Source organism: Rutidosis leptorrhynchoides, chromosome 4 (genome assembly GCF_046630445.1).
Source record: "Rutidosis leptorrhynchoides isolate AG116_Rl617_1_P2 chromosome 4, CSIRO_AGI_Rlap_v1, whole genome shotgun sequence".
In the NCBI taxonomy this organism is placed as follows: Eukaryota; Viridiplantae; Streptophyta; class Magnoliopsida; order Asterales; family Asteraceae; genus Rutidosis; species Rutidosis leptorrhynchoides.
This window is the reverse complement of record NC_092336.1, coordinates 637,192,807-637,208,988: the sequence shown is the minus strand read 5'-3', so window position 1 is coordinate 637,208,988 and position 16,182 is coordinate 637,192,807. Positions and strand designations below refer to the sequence as shown.

The 16,182-nt window shown below is 37.0% G+C and overlaps 1 protein-coding gene across 1 annotated transcript; it reads left to right on the top strand.

Annotated features, from left to right (window-relative positions):
* The first annotated feature begins 217 nt into the window (after positions 1-217).
* Positions 218-2,289, top strand: LOC139904289 (rac-like GTP-binding protein ARAC7). The gene is made up of 8 exons (XM_071886228.1): positions 218-408; positions 723-810; positions 911-1,020; positions 1,301-1,364; positions 1,468-1,532; positions 1,746-1,811; positions 1,928-2,031; positions 2,129-2,289. The coding sequence occupies exons 1-8, from the start codon at positions 310-312 to the stop codon at positions 2,157-2,159; spliced, it is 627 nt and encodes a 208-aa protein (XP_071742329.1). The 5' UTR covers positions 218-309; the 3' UTR covers positions 2,160-2,289.
* Positions 2,290-16,182: the final 13,893 nt, after the last annotated feature.

Below are 16,182 nucleotides of genomic sequence, written 5' to 3'. Positions count from 1 at the left end.
GAGTAATATAAGATCATATTTACATTGTATATTAGTAAATTATTAATCAAAGAAAATTGTAAATTGTTGGTGGAAAAGTGGGTGTAAGTTGTCTTAAAATTCTAAACTTGGAAAAAGGGGTGGCCTCTCTCTGTCTGGACATATCTACAGAACCTCTGTCTATTTGTCTCCATTATACATTCATTTGCATTTAAATTACATACCCGTTTCACCACTGTCTTTTGTTTTTCAAACTTCTTCTTCATTTCAATTCTTAGTCAACAACCACTGTTCTTTCGTAATACTCGTATTATTAAGCTGAAAAGAAAGATGAGTGCTTCAAAGTTCATAAAATGTGTTTGTGTTGGAGATGGAGCTGTTGGTAAAACATGTATGCTCATTTGTTACACCACTAACAAGTTCCCTACTGTCAGTACTCTATCTCTCTACTGATCTTTCTCCCCAATCTTCTTATATTAGTTCAACCATTAAATAAAAATATACTCTCATTTCTTGATGATTACATCTTAATTGGTCTGTTTTAACATATGCCTATTGGGTTTCTTGCATCAATCAAAGTTTGTATCTTTTGGGTCTCTAATTGATATTTTGATATTATATTGTTCATGGTAATTGGGAGGTATATCAAGAAATTAACATAAACTTCATTTTCTTGATGATAATATGCTGGGTTGTTCTTATATTGGGGTTTCTTGAATTAAAGTATGTATCTTTATTTGCAGGACTATATTCCAACGGTATTCGACAATTTCAGTGCCAATGTAGCTGTGGATGGAAGGATTGTGAATTTGGGACTTTGGGATACTGCTGGTATGTTATTACAGTCAAAATTTTGAAGTCTTTCATGGTGTTTTTGAAGCGTAAAGCTGTTTACAAACTTGATTTTTTACTGAATTATCTGATTTTTAAGGTCAAGAAGATTATAGCAGATTGAGGCCTCTAAGCTATAGAGGTGCAGACATTTTTGTGTTGGCTTTCTCTTTAATGAGTAGAGCAAGTTATGAAAATGTCCTCAAGAAGGTATCCTCTTCTACTAACAGTTTTAATTTTAAATATATGTGTATATGTAATCGTAACAACAAACTTAACCCTGCTCACGTATGTTTTTAAATTTTAATGAGAAGATAATAAAATAATCATCACTAACATAATGTTTGGAGTGTAATATAATACAACGAATTTTGAATGCTGAAACCAAATGGATCCCGTCAAGTAGGACTGCAGAAGCTTTTATAAGCTAGTTCATTTTATGTGAAACTGCTCAGTATATAAATTAATTTAAATTGAAATGTTCATACAGTGGATGCCCGAGCTAAGGAGATTCGCACCGAATGTTCCAGTTGTACTAGTTGGGACGAAATTAGGTATTGTTTGTTTTGGATTTTGTTTTGATGTTTTAGTAATCCATATTTCTACTCTAGTGAGCACACAACTAATAGAACGTTTTTCGGGTCTCTTTGCTTCTAGATCTACGTGATGACAAGGGATGTTTAGCAGATCATATGACTTCGGATGCTATCACATACGCTGAGGTAGGAAATCTTGAATATGTAAACATTTCAAATTCAAATTCAATTTCATGTCGATATCTTTGACTTTCAGATGCGATTTTTTTTTTATTCAATGTGTACTTCTTTTGATAGATTAACGCCACAACAATTCTCTTTATAAACAAAACAGTAATGTATATTTGACTCTTGTAGTTCAAATCCAAAAACTCTACTAATGAAATTCTTGATGTTTAGGGAGAGGAGTTAAGGAAACAAATTGGTGCAGTTGCTTATATCGAATGCAGCTCCAAGACTCAACAGGTACTAAGTAAATATGTTGCTTATTTATTTTTCCAATTATATGGAAATTTAGCTAAAGAGATTTAAAGCATACATAAAGTTATTCGTTTGTGTGTGATTGGATGATCTATTATTAGAATGTGAAAGCGGTTTTTGATACGGCGATCAAGGCTGTGCTACTACCGCCAAGGAGAAACGAAATGACGCCAAGACAAAGAAGAAGTTCTGGTTGCTCATTCGCGTAAGTGTATTGTGTATCGTTAATCAAGTTTAAGCTCATTAAGTTCAATCTATATAATCTCTTGTGGTATGGTTTCATATATGTATGGTGATGGCAGGGGGATTATTTGTGGAGGCTGTGCTGCTTAGGAAAGATTCATCCATGGATGAATGCAACGTCTCTTAAATTTGACATCAGTTTTTGCAACGTGTTTGCATTCATTTATAAGGAATTATTTGTATTTTTATTGTATGCCAATTTATATTTATATTATTTTGTTTGGTCAAAAGTTCAACGTTATGGTATGTTGTGCCACTAGTTAGTACAGTACTAAGCTGATATGTGAAATTAGTACTCGAATACTCCGTATATCTTAAATTCTTAAGTACTCATTTTGAATTTACAGGTATTTCTTTTTCTTTTTTTATTTGGAAAGGAAAATGTAATTTATTTTTGTAATTTAAGCAAACAATTACAAAAAGTAACAATTGATTAACTCAATAAAGTAACAATTCTTAACAGTTATATATAATGGGATGACATCGGGTTAAAAATCGATGTAGTATCTTGAATCTTAAATAAATAAATATATAAAGATACAATCTATAGTTTCTATTAAAATTCTATAATGATGATGTCATTATTAAGTTAATTTATTTGTTAAGAAAAAATCAAAAAGAAAAAGAAAAAAATCCAAACCCTTAAGCTGATGTCATTAATCTAATTAATTAATAATTCAATTAAATCTACTTATTTATTTATTTCATATTTTTGGGGGAACAAATCCACTTTCATTAATTATCAATTAGATCGATAAAATAAATGTTACAACGATAAAATCATAATAGTTATATACGAGATATATTGCTGTATTAATCGATGGGGTTTAGTGCTTTTACCCATTTACAAAATGTATTTATATATAATATACAAGTAATTAATAAATGTAAATAAAATCTTAAAAACTTGAGTTTAGTTGCAACACTTCTTGTAGGTCAATAGTTGATTTATTAACCAAGTTAAATGTAAAAAAGTAAAAAAAAAATGAAAATGTTGACCCAAGGTCAAAATTTATTATTATTATATTATTATTATTCAAATATAGGTTCTCTTTAAGGGATTAAATACGTTACATATGTATACGAACTAAATATCTCAATAAAATGTTATAATGTAAGCTTTTATGACAAGAAAAATAATAATTGTGATGAAAATTGGAAAAATATCGTGGGAGAATAAATGTAGTTCATTTATTCTAACTAAGTTAAGTATATTGGAGTAATATGTTTGTAAAAACGACAAGTTACTTAGTCGGAATCTGTGATTCCACGGGTCATAAAACTAAATGACTTTTAGCATTTACGTTCACTTAATAACTAAAACATCATTAAACTGTTTCTTTAAACAAACCCGTGATTTCACGGGTCATTTCACTAGTAATACTCAAAAGTCTAAAGATGAAAAGTGGCAAACGACATGGACTACATAACAAAATGTTAGACAAGGTTTTGAGATAGACAACTTTGGGGTTGAATTCACAAACTCTTTTTCGAAGATTACTGGTAATGGGAAGAACACCAAATTTTGGGATGAAGATTGGCTCAACAACACGCCTTTAAAAGACACTTTCAGAAGACTCGTTCGCCTCGAACATGATCCCGAAGTCACTGTTGCGGACATAATCAGAATGTGGTCGCGAGTTGGAATTGGAACAGAAGGATTACGGGTCGAACTATTGGTGAGCTGCAACAACTTGAATCGTTAATACAACATGTGAAAATGAACCCGGAAAGGGAAGATACGTGGGAATGGAAATTAAGCGGATGCGGAAAATTTTCTTAACAATTTGTCTCACAAAGCTTATAATGTCAAGCGCATATCCTTCAAGCACTTCAAATTCGGTAACTTTAAGAAATACCCTTGTGCCTAAAAAAGTTGGTGTCTTCGTTTGGAGGGCAAAGCGGAACCGTATTCACGTTCTTTTAGAACTTGATAAACAAGGTATTGATCTTAATTCCGTCCTTTGTTTATGTGGTGATGAATCCGAGTCGGTGGAACATGCGTTACATTCTTGTAAAGAGGTTGCTACAATTTGGGTTAAGGTTTTAAGTTGGTGGTATATAACTTCTCCCCCTCCCTCCTTAAACGACCTTCTTTGTGGTCATATTTCTTTACAAGTATCGGAATTGGGTAAAAAAAATCATTCATGCGATATTTTGGACTTGCAGATACTTAATTTGGAAGAATAGGAATCAACAAGTTTTCAATTAAAAGTGTTGGTCTCCTCCTATGGCGTTGAACGAGATACAAATCAAAAGCTATGATTGGATCGCGAATAGATGTAAAGATAAGCAGATTGATTGGCACGATTGGCTTCATAATCCTCATTTATTTCTAGTGTAATCGATTTAGTGCGAGATTGTATGTGCGTATGTATATTGTAAGTGTTTGTGTATTGATACTTGGTATTGGATGCTAGTTCGGTATCCTTCATCCTTATTGTATCTTTATTATTTGGTGAAGTAATAAAAGTTATGCTTTTCAAAAAAAAAAAAAAATGAATATAAACTGTTATAATCAAATAAAAAATTGGGGGGGGGGGGGGGGGTGTGAGAGAGAGTGTGAGGAGAGTGAGAGAGCAAGGCATGCAAGTTACAAGGCGGGCAACGATTTCAAGCAAGAGAGATTCAATGGGAGATTTAACAACAACGACTTTCCAAGACTAATCAAGAATCAATGGACATCGTTCATGTTCTTCAATTATCCTGATTGTTGGAATATGGAGGATTTGTGGAGAGTTTTCAAACACCATGGAAATTTAAAGGACATCTACATGGTCAACAAGCGACTCAAGAATGGTAAAAGGTTTGCTTTCGTGAGGTTTGGGGACGTGACCAACACAAGCAGACTTCTTACCTCACTTGAAACCATCAGATTCGATGGAAACCCTATTAGGGTTTTTAGAGCGTATGATAGAATGGACTCCAACAAAGTCCATCAGCAGGGAGGTGGAAATAACATGGGAAATCACTTTATCCGCTCGAGTGCTTTCACGAATGGCAGAAGGTTCAATGAGGTCATTGGCTCTCCTAGTAATGACCTTAGATACAAAATCAACAATAACAAAGAAGATGCGAGGGTGAAATTGGACAATAACAGAAAAAAAAGTGCACAGCGTTGTGTGGAAGAAGAGTTAGATGAGAGGGTGGTCAACATCAGGAAAGATAATTGTATCGATGGTTCTTTCTTGGAGAGAAGTATTGTTGTCCAGCTAAAGAACATTGACCTTCTAAATCAATTCGAATCATTATGTAAGGCAGCGGGCTTGGAAGATTTCATAATCAAATATTTGGGAGGTTTGGACCTCCTGATTCATTGTTGTTCGAAAAGAATGGTAGACAGCATCATGGATACGGAGGGACATGCCATCAAAAAATGGTGCAATAAAGTGGATCGGTTACGGCTTAACTACTGGAATAGTATTGGAAGATATGTCTGGCTTGATATTAGGGGGGTGCCAGTCACTTGTTGGAACGAAGATGTGTTTAGGAAAATTGCAGGTAAATGGGGAACTGTTATCCAATTGGAAAATTGCTCCATCACAGACCAAAACCAAAACCTAGTTATTGGGCACGTGTTGATCCATAATACTGATCTGGCTTTTGTCTATGGTTCGACTAAGTTAATCATTGATAATCTAGTATATCTTCATGCTACCGTTTCTGAGAACAGGTTTCGATCAATACAACTGGAGCCATAACTAGCTAATAATAAGTGGGTCGACGATGAAGATCGTGGCGTTAATATTAGATCAGAAGACAATAATCTTTCAGAAGATGAATTCGTAGAGGACACTTTTGATTCGTCTGATGATGAATCAATTTGTCCTGTTGGTATGCATCAAAACGGTGATATTGATAAGTTTCAGTCCACTCCGGCAGTTTCTGACCGGAATCCATCTAACCGGAATTCTCCGGTCAATGTTGAAGGGGTTGAAGATGAGGAGTCAAGTAGCATTAAAAGTGGTGACAGGTCCCTAGGAAAAAATTATGATGGTGGGTGTATCCAAGACAGCTCATGGGTGAAAAAGTGTAATATGGCTGGTTCCCCAAAAATTCATCTTGTTGGTAAGCCTGATCACGTTCCAACTTCCAATGAAAATCTTTCCTCTAGGGTTAAGGATACACTACCGTATAATTACTGCAGTAAGGAGATTAATTTCGATGTAGCCCAAGATCAGGATGTTGGGCCAGCCCAATGTCACGAGGATTGCTTCAGCCCAATTAGAGTGGGTAATCTTAAGCTTGGCGAAACAGGCTCTCATGGCCCTACACCAACATGTAAGCCCAATGACTCTGGTGGGCCTGTTCTGGATCGAGTTGGGTCTGTGCAAGAAGAGATGCAGGCCACAAATATTGTGGAATTGGATCCTAATTGAAATAAGGTGGATTCTGAACCCAATGCTATCCCATATCTGTCAGGTGAAGTCGACACCACCAGGAGACTAAATCCATATGTTCGCAAATCGAATTCCAAGAAAAATAAAGAACCGATCAAAAAGAAGGATTGTTGTTTCTCCACACTTCGTAAATGGAACACATCCTCAAGGTTCCTGAATGTGAAAAATGTAGCTAGGAAAGACCAATCGAGCAAGGGACCAATCAGATCGACGTGTTCCTCCTGTGCCAATAATCCTTCTACATCTCGTACTACCTCGACTAAAAACAGGCAAGTTTCTTCTTCGAGTAACTCTTCATTCTCTGTTCCGAATCATGGCTTGAAGGAATTTGGTGATCAATTAGGGTTAAGCTGGGTGGAGAAATCCACCCGATAAGTCTGGCCTTTTCCCCTTTCTGTCGTTTTACTTGTCTATCATTATGAAGTTTTTATCACTCAATATCAGGGGTTTTGGGGTGGGTAAAGATATCAAAGTTGGTTGGTTGAAGGGTCTGTGTCGATCCGAAAAGCCAAACTTCATTATTTTACAAGAAACGAAACTTCATAGGGTTGATTCACAGTGGGTTCGGGTTTTATGGGGAAATCAGGACTGCGATTTTCTTCAGAAAGAGATGATTGGTAAATCCGGGGGTCAATTAATCATTTGGGACACAAGTCGTTTTGATGTTACTAATTCATTCGTGTTTGATTTTTTCATTGGTATTCGAGGTATTTGGAAGAGCACAGGGGTGGAATTTTGTATCATCAACGTCTACGGCCCCCATGACGACCACAGCAAACAGAGATTTTGGGATCAATTACTCAAGTGTGTTCTCTCTGATGTAAATGGAGCGTGGATTGTGTGCGGTGATTTTAATGAAGTTAGGTCGGAGGATGAACGCTTTAATTCACAATTTATTGCTAACAGAGCAAGGTTATTCAATGATTTCATTGATAATGCGAAGCTAATTGATATTCCTATGGGGGGTCGTCTATTTACCAGGGTAAGCGATGATGGTCTCAAATTCAGTAAGCTAGACCGGTTCCTTGTAAGTGAGACGTTTCAGAATCTTTTTAGATGTTTGTCGGTGGTTGCTTTGGCCCGGGACAAATCGGATCACTGCCCAATTATACTCAAAGATGACGACAGGAACTTTGGCCCGAAACCTATAAAAATTTTCGATGATTGGCTTGACATCGAAGACATTGATCAGGTTATCAAAAAAGTTTGGGATGAGGATTGTGGGGGTGGTTTGCGGATGGATTGCCGGTTAAGAAACAAGCTGAAGAATACCAAACTTGCCTTGAAATCTGCAAGTACCCAAAAGTTTGGTAATCTAGAGGGCGAAATCGAATTTTTTAAATCAATTGCAAACTCACTTGAGCTAGAAGCAGAGAAAGGGCTGATCACGGTTGACGAAAGGAAGCAATGGTTGGAGGCTAGAAAAGAATGGTTTCAAAGGGAAAAAATCAAAGTGGGTATGCTAAAACAAAAAGCCCGTGTACGTTGGATTCTTGAAGGTGATGAAAACACTAGATACTTTCACTCGGTTATCAAAGGGGTTATAACAAAAACAATATTCGAGGCCTCTCCATTAATGGCATTTGGTGTGAAAATCCAAGAGACATCAAAGAGGCAGCCTTCAACCATTTTAAGAGCCGTTTTGAGGAGCATTCGGGTAGTAGACCGAGCCTAGTAGATCTTGTGTATCCTACACTGTCAAGCAATGAAGCTAATCGGTTAGAAGACCCCTTCAGTGAAGCGGAGATCTTTGAAGCCATACATGATTGTGGTAGTTCAAAGGCACCGGGACCGGATGGCTTTAACTTGAGATTTTACAAGAAATTTTGGGACATCATTAAGGCCGATGTTATCAGTGCTATCTCATGGTTTTGGGAGAAAGGTGAATTCTCAAAAGGTTGTAACGCCTCATTCGTTACCTTAATTCCTAAAAAGAAAGATCCCATCAACCTTAGTGACTATCGTCCCATTAGCCTCATCGGAAGCTTCTACAAGATCATGGCAAAAATGTTATCCAATAGATTAAGAAAGGTCATTCCTAGTCTCATAGGTTCGGAACAAAGTGCGTTTTTGAAAGAAAGATACATTTTGGACGGGGTCCTTATTGCAAACGAATCGATTGATTTTTTGAGGAATCACAAGAAAAAAAGTTTCATCTTTAAAGTTGACTTCGAGAAAGCGTTTGATAGTTTAAATTGGGATTTTCTATTAGAAGTCATGACGAGTATGGGCTTTGGTAGTAAATGGCGTAAATGGATCCTCGCTTGCCTAAAGTCGGCCACCATTTCTATTCTAATAAATGGTTCCCCAACCCGGGAGTTCTCTATGGGTAGAGGCGTTAGGCAAGGAGATCCCTTGTCCCCGTTTCTTTTCATCCTTGCCGCGGAAGGTCTAAACATTCTAACTAAGGCCGCGGTTGATCGAGGACTTTTTAAAGGAGTTCAAATAGGGAGGGATAATGTGTTGATATCTCATTTGCAATATGCGGATGACACCATGTTCTTTGGTGAATGGTCGAAGTCGAATGCTCGTAATCTTATCAACATTTTAAAATGCTTTGAGCTAGCATCGGGCCTAAAGGTTAATTTCCACAAAAGTTGTTTGTATGGTGTTGGTATTGATTCGGTGGGCATTGAAGATCTTGCTAGTCGTATGGGATGCCAGGCCGGTAAATTCCCATTCATCTACCTTGGGCTCCCAATCGGTGCAAAGATGAAAAAAATTAATGATTGGTCTCCGGTTATCGTGAAGTTTAAGAAAAGGTTATCGGATTGGAAAATGAGGTTGATGTCTTTTGGTGGGCGATTAGTTCTTTTAAAGTCGGTCCTCAATAGTCTACCATTGTATTATTTCGCGCTTTTTCGTGCCCCGCCTTGTGTGCTTAAATTGCTTGAGAGTGTGAGACGTACGTTCTTTTGGGGAGGGGATCTTTCGGGCTCTAAAATTACTTGGGTCAAATGGGCAAACACTTGTCTTTCTTACGTGGAGGGGGGTTTAAATTTTGGGTCCTTAAAAGCAAAAAATCTTGCTCTTTTGGGTAAGTGGTGGTGGAGGTTTAAAACCGAAACCAATTGTTTGTGGACTAAACTCATTAGAAGCATTTATGGAATTGACGATGGCTTGAGGGCGGGGGATGGGCTTGCTCATCACCCAAACTCGGGTATTTGGAATAATATTATTTTTGCAGGTAATATCATTGAAGATCTTCAAGTTCCTTTCAAGAGCTCCTTCCAGAAATCAATCGGTGACGGGAAATGTACCTCATTCTGGGACGACATCTGGTGCGGTTCGGAGAAATTCAGAATTTTATTTCCTAGATTATATATGCTTGAAACAAATAAAAGTGCTTCGGTTTTCGATCGTGTTGCTGCTTCTGCTACAGACCTCGGCTCAGTTACTGTTCCAGGCCATGTACCCACACCTCAGTCAGTTTCCACGACAGCAACAGCTCAATCAGGATCATCTTCAGGTCATTCGCGTGTGATGTCTCAGTCTGCAGCAGACCCGGTTCAAAATTCAGCAAGAATGCCCTCTGGTTCAGCTTGTATACCTCCTGGACGTTCTCAACACATCAATTTTAAATGGGCTTGGGCCCGTGAACCTTCAGGAAGAACACAGGATGAGCTGTTAGAAACAGAAAACTTAATTCGATCCATACAGCTCGATTTTGGTTCTCGTGAAACATGGAAATGGTCACTGGCAAGTAATGGTGAATTTTCGGTCAAAAGGTTATCTTCTCTTCTTGACACGGTTATACTTCGAGGTACTAATCATTCTTCGGATAAAACTTTGAAAAACAATCTTGTGCCAAAAAAAATTGAGATTTTTGTGTGGAGATCATTGAAAATGAGAATTCCGGTTCGAGTGGAACTTGACAAAAGGGGCATTGATCTCCATAGTGTTCGATGCCCCGTTTGTGATGGAGATCTCGAATCGGTTGATCATATTCTAGTCAATTGTAGTTTTGCCCTAGACGTATGGAACCGAGTCTACAAATGGTGGAATATTGGTGCCTTCTCATCATCTCGTGTATCCGAGACTCTTCAAGGGAATTCCACACTTGCCAAATCTGTAACATCCCGCGTTTTTCCGTTAAATTTATTTTTAACACTTTTTTTTTAAAATAAAATCTTTCGTTATTTAAAATTCGTAGTTTCCGTTGACCAATGTTCTTAATTTTTCCTGTTATTTAATTATAACATCACTCGTTTACTCGAGCGTTTTTAAAATATTCGTTTGGTTAATTCCCGCACCCGCTTTGAAACTTTAGGGACCGAGGTTGCCAAGTGGGCAAACTAGTTGACTAGGTCAACTAGTCAACCCACCTTATCCACCCATTCATTTCACCTCCCACCTTCTCCCTCTTTTCTCTCTACTTCCCTTTCATGAACTCAAACACCCATCCTCACAAATTCATCATCTAAATCCGATTGGAGAAGCAAACATCAAAACAAATTACTTTTTCGTGATCCTCTCTTCATCCTCTTCGATTTGGTACCAATTTCATAGCTTGGGGTAAAGTTTCTAAAAACTCCAGATTTCTCTAAATTCGTGTTTTGACTTGAAATGGTGTTAGTTAGTGTCTATGGCTCGTGTATAACATGAAAATATGATTTATTTGCTCGATTTGTTGTTTTGAAGTAACTAGCATGAACTTGAAAATGGGTGTGCTTAATCTTTAATTTTAGATGAGTTAATGTTGTTAAATTGTTAAAGTTCATGTTTTAATTGTGTTACTAGTATCACTAGCTTCGTTTTGATGCATAGGTTGACTAAGAAAACTTCAAAAACATGAATATTGATTTTTGTGGATTTTGGTTAGGGTTTGATAGAATTAAAACGAACTTTTTGATGCTTGAATGCCATGAAATGTTATTTGTAAGTGTTTAGTTGTAATGCACGTTTCATTACCTTCAAAACGGCATATCATATGTGTGAATTGGATTCCCGAAACTTAAAATGCATTTGATGAACTTGAACTTTGAAAATAAACCTTTATTGATCAATTGACGAGTTTTCGGTTATTGTAATTGATGTTTTTGCTTGGTGAAAAGTAGTTAGTTGTATTCCTTGTCAAAATACCTTTCCAACGATATAAGATACTTGTTTTGGATGTTTACGGTTTAGGATTTATGGGTATTTGAAGTTGGATTCGTGCTTGAGTGTGAAAACTGCCAGAATTCTCTGCACAGGTAATGGCGCGGCGCGCCATATACCCGCGCGGCGTGCCAAAGTGGTCTGTCCAACTTTGTCGATTTTTGAATAATGTTTGCTATGCTACACATCCCCGATCAACATGAAACTTGGACAACATGCTCATATATGATTTCTAAGCTCATGAAAATAGTTCGGGACCCGACCCGACTCCATTGACTTTTTCATTGACTTTGACCAAGTTTGACTTTTAGTCAAACTTAACAAAACACTTATGCAATCGTTCTAATCTTATTTTATACTTGATTCTTGCATGAAACTTGACAACGTGATTCACTTGCTATACTATTCGAGTCGTAACGAGCCATAGGACTAATTGAACACATTTCACCCGACCTTGTGTCGTAACCGGTTAATTGATACAACTTATTTGTTTAGGTCAAGGCTAAGCAACTTTCATGCACACGTTTACTTTGTGAAGTACATTTATACTCGTGCACTCGAGGTGAGATCATAGTCCCACCTTTTCAACAACTTTTTATACTTTTAAATTGTGGGCTGAGAAACATATACTTTGTTACATTTTGTACTACTTACTTTTATACTTTGAACACAAGTACAAGGAAAACAAACATTCCACAGCGAGTTAGAACAAAAATCCTCAATTCGATTATCATTAGTTACACTTGCAGGGTGTAAGCGAGAACTTATATTGTGTGGCCATACGGGTTTGACAAACCCTCATTACGGACGGTTCGCTACCGTCTACGGATGAAATATATTTTCGAGAAACAGTGTATGTTCTAACACTATTGTGATGGGGTTCTATGGAAGGAAACGTTAAGTCTTGATAATTGGGTGCTCGCGAACAATACTTTTGGAATGCAAACGATTTTGATAATCAACTATGGGAATACTAAATCTTGTGGTTAAAAAAAAACAACGTTTACAAATACACCTATGATTTCACCAACGTTTTTCGTTGACAGTTTTCTATATGTTTCTCAGGTTCATACTCGGCTACTTGATACATGCTTCCGCACACTTTGATTACTTGCTTGAGGTCAAGCATACATGCATACGCTAGTGATAGCACTTTTGGATTAAACCTTAAAGCATACATACTTACGCTATTTATAGCAACTGTGATTTTCAACTTATATTATGTCGCAAGTTATTTCATTTATACTTTACAATTTTTGTAATCTTAAACTTGTTGTCGAATTGTTTGTAAACTAAACTTTGCAAGTCTTGTACGTTTCAAATGAATGCGACATAATTTTAGTCAAACGAGTCTCATATAGGGACTATGATCACGCAACGGGACCTAAGTAGTCGGCGCCGTCAATGACGATTTTGTCGGGTCGCTACAGATGGTATCAGAGCGTTGGTTGTAGGGAACTAGGATATGCATTAGTGTGTCTGACAGAGTCGTTAGGACGCATTAGTGAATCTAGACTACAACCGGATAGTTAACCATTGCATTCTGACATACATTTGCTATAGATAGCACTTACTTGACTACTTGTGCATTATACTTGAATCATTCTTAGGCAAACTTCTTAATGGTACCAAGTTTTCATCTTACGAACTCGTATTCCGCCACTTTTTGGTAACAAACGTAAATTCATGATTCATACACGTATGGATGACGACGACTTCATTAGTCACACTTGTTCGGGAACTCTGTCTCCCGGATTGTTATTTGCCACCGTTTCAACTTACTATCGGTTTCCCACTGGTGTTTCTTACTATCTACTTTTTGGTGTTACTACCATCACTACTCTAGGTGAGTATCGTCATCAACATTTATCACTACGGTTGCGTGCTACTCGTTATCATGACTCGTTACTCTTTTCATACCTGAATACCTTATTGTCTGACTCGAACCACATTGACGTGAACAATCATTTATACACTTCCCTCGGGAAATGCATCTTCAGAGTTGCACAAATTCTTTTGATTAATACGAGTCACGTTAGAGACGTCGTTACACTTTGTTTATTTTAAATTTTCACGATTACACGAACTTGATTCTATGGAGTGATGTGGGAATGGAGGTATGAGTTAGCGTAATATAACGTCATTTGATCAACGTAGTTATATTACGGTAAGTCATACCAAAGTTCTAATGACACGTGATGGTGGTTGGACTCGATCAACCTAATCACCACCATGTGCCATTTACATGACTTCACTTTTCTTGTTTGGATATTCGAAAACTCCGAGAATATTGATAACAACCATACCCGGGACACATCTTCGATTATTGTCGAACCATATTTATGCTTCCGAATGAATGGAAAAATTCTTTCAACTTCAAACATATGTTATACGCGTATACTATCTCGTCTTTGCACGGTTTCATCGAAGAACTACAATATGCTTGATATGCCCACATCGAGGCGGAAATTTCTCTCGTATTACACTCGTACTTCCGTTTAAGGAAAATATTTTATCTAAATTCTCAATGAAGGGAGAGACTCTTCACGTTATACTAGTATTCGCCACGAGGGTGAATAGTCCTAACGAACGTTTTCGGAAACCGATAAATCTTTCGCGGCGTGAAATTCTCGAGAAACAGAAACTTGTACTAACAAACATTTTCAAGTCCTAACAAACTTGTTCGAATATACCTTACAGAACTGTACCTCATTTCGGATCGAAATCCTCGTTTCACTTCTAGATTTCGGAGTGCTTTTCGAAAAGCCTCGGGACCACGTTTAAACATGAGTACCACGCATCAACCATAAACCGACGAACAAAGCAAATGTACGATTCAAACCTTGGAAACCGTAATACGAGCTTGTGTTATCAACTCCAAATTTACTTGAGAAGAGTATTTTCCTTTAGCCGAATTCTCTTACTACAATGATTTTCATTCTAGTTTTAACGTCACACCTTTTGAAATCTTATGTGACCGGAAACGTCATTCTCCTTTTGTAGAACCAAGTTAATGATAATCAAACCACCGAACCCGAGCTAATTCATGGAACAACCAAGAAACTTCTTTAACCTCAGAAAGGCTCGAGACGACCGTAGTCGCCAAAGGAGCTATGCCACTGTTAGACGTAAACTTTTCAAATTCCATGTGGAAAACCGCGTGACGTTAAAAGTCGCATCTTGAGGAGGTGTAATTCATTTCGGGAAACGTAGAAAGCTAAATCCGCGATATTTTGATCCTTTTGAAATCTTGGGGCGTATTGGACCCGATGCATACCGTTTAGATTTTCCGATTCATTTGAGCTCCGTTCATCCTACATTCCATATATCAAACTTGAAGAAGAGTCTTGCGAAACAGGAACATGTTATCGTCTTCGACGAACCTACTATCGATGACAAACTTTCCTTCCTAGGAGAACCGGTTGAAATTTTGAATCATGAAACCAAACTTTGAACCAACGTAAAATCGCGACTGTCGAAGTTCGTTGAAATACCCGAGGGAGTACCTTCACTTATTCGTAGAACCGACAATGCAAGATCTCGAGGAAGAAACAACGACTACTACTTCCAACTCAATTTCGGGACGAAATTTCTTTTAAGGTGTAGGTAATGTAACATCCCGCGTTTTTCCGTTAAATTTATTTTTAACACTTTTTTTTAAATAAAATCTTTCGTTATTTAAAATTCGTAGTTTCCGTTGACCAATGTTCTTAATTTTTCCCGTTATTTAATTATAACATCACTCGTTTACTCGAGCGTTTTTAAAATATTCGTTTGGTTAATTCCCGCACCCGCTTTGAAACTTGAGGGACCGAGGTTGCCAAGTGGGCAAACTAGTTGACTAGGTCAACTAGTCAACCCACCTTATCCACCCATTCATTTCACCTCCCACCTTCTCCCTCTTTTATCTCTACTTCCCTTTCATGAACTCAAACACCCATCCTCACAAATTCATCATCTAAATCCGATTGGAGAAGCAAACATCAAAATAAATTACTTTTTCGTGATCCTCTCTTCATCCTCTTCGATTTGGTACCAATTTCATAGCTTGGGGTAAAGTTTCTAAAAACTCCAGATTTCTCTAAATTCGTGTTTTGACTTGAAATGGTGTTAGTTAGTGTCTATGGCTCGTGTATAACATGAAAATATGATTTATTTGCTCGATTTGTTGTTTTGAAGTAACTAGCATGAACTTGAAAATGGGTGTGCTTAATCTTTAATTTTAGATGAGTTAATGTTGTTAAATTGTTAAAGTTCATGTTTTAATTGTGTTACTAGTATCACTAGCTTCATTTTGATGCATAGGTTGACTAAAAAAACTTCAAAAACATGAATATTGATTTTTGTGGATTTTGGTTAGGGTTTGATAGACTTAAAACGAACTTTTTGATGCTTGAATGCCATGAAATATTATTTGTAAGTGTTTAGTTGTAATGCACGTTTCATTACCTTCAAAACGGCATATCATATGTGTGAATTGGATTCCCGAAACTTAAAATGCATTTGATGAACTTGAACTTTGAAAATAAACCTTTATTGATCAATTGACGAGTTTTCAGTTATTGTAATTGATGTTTTTGCTTGGTGAAAAGTAGTTAGTTGTATTCCTTGTCAAA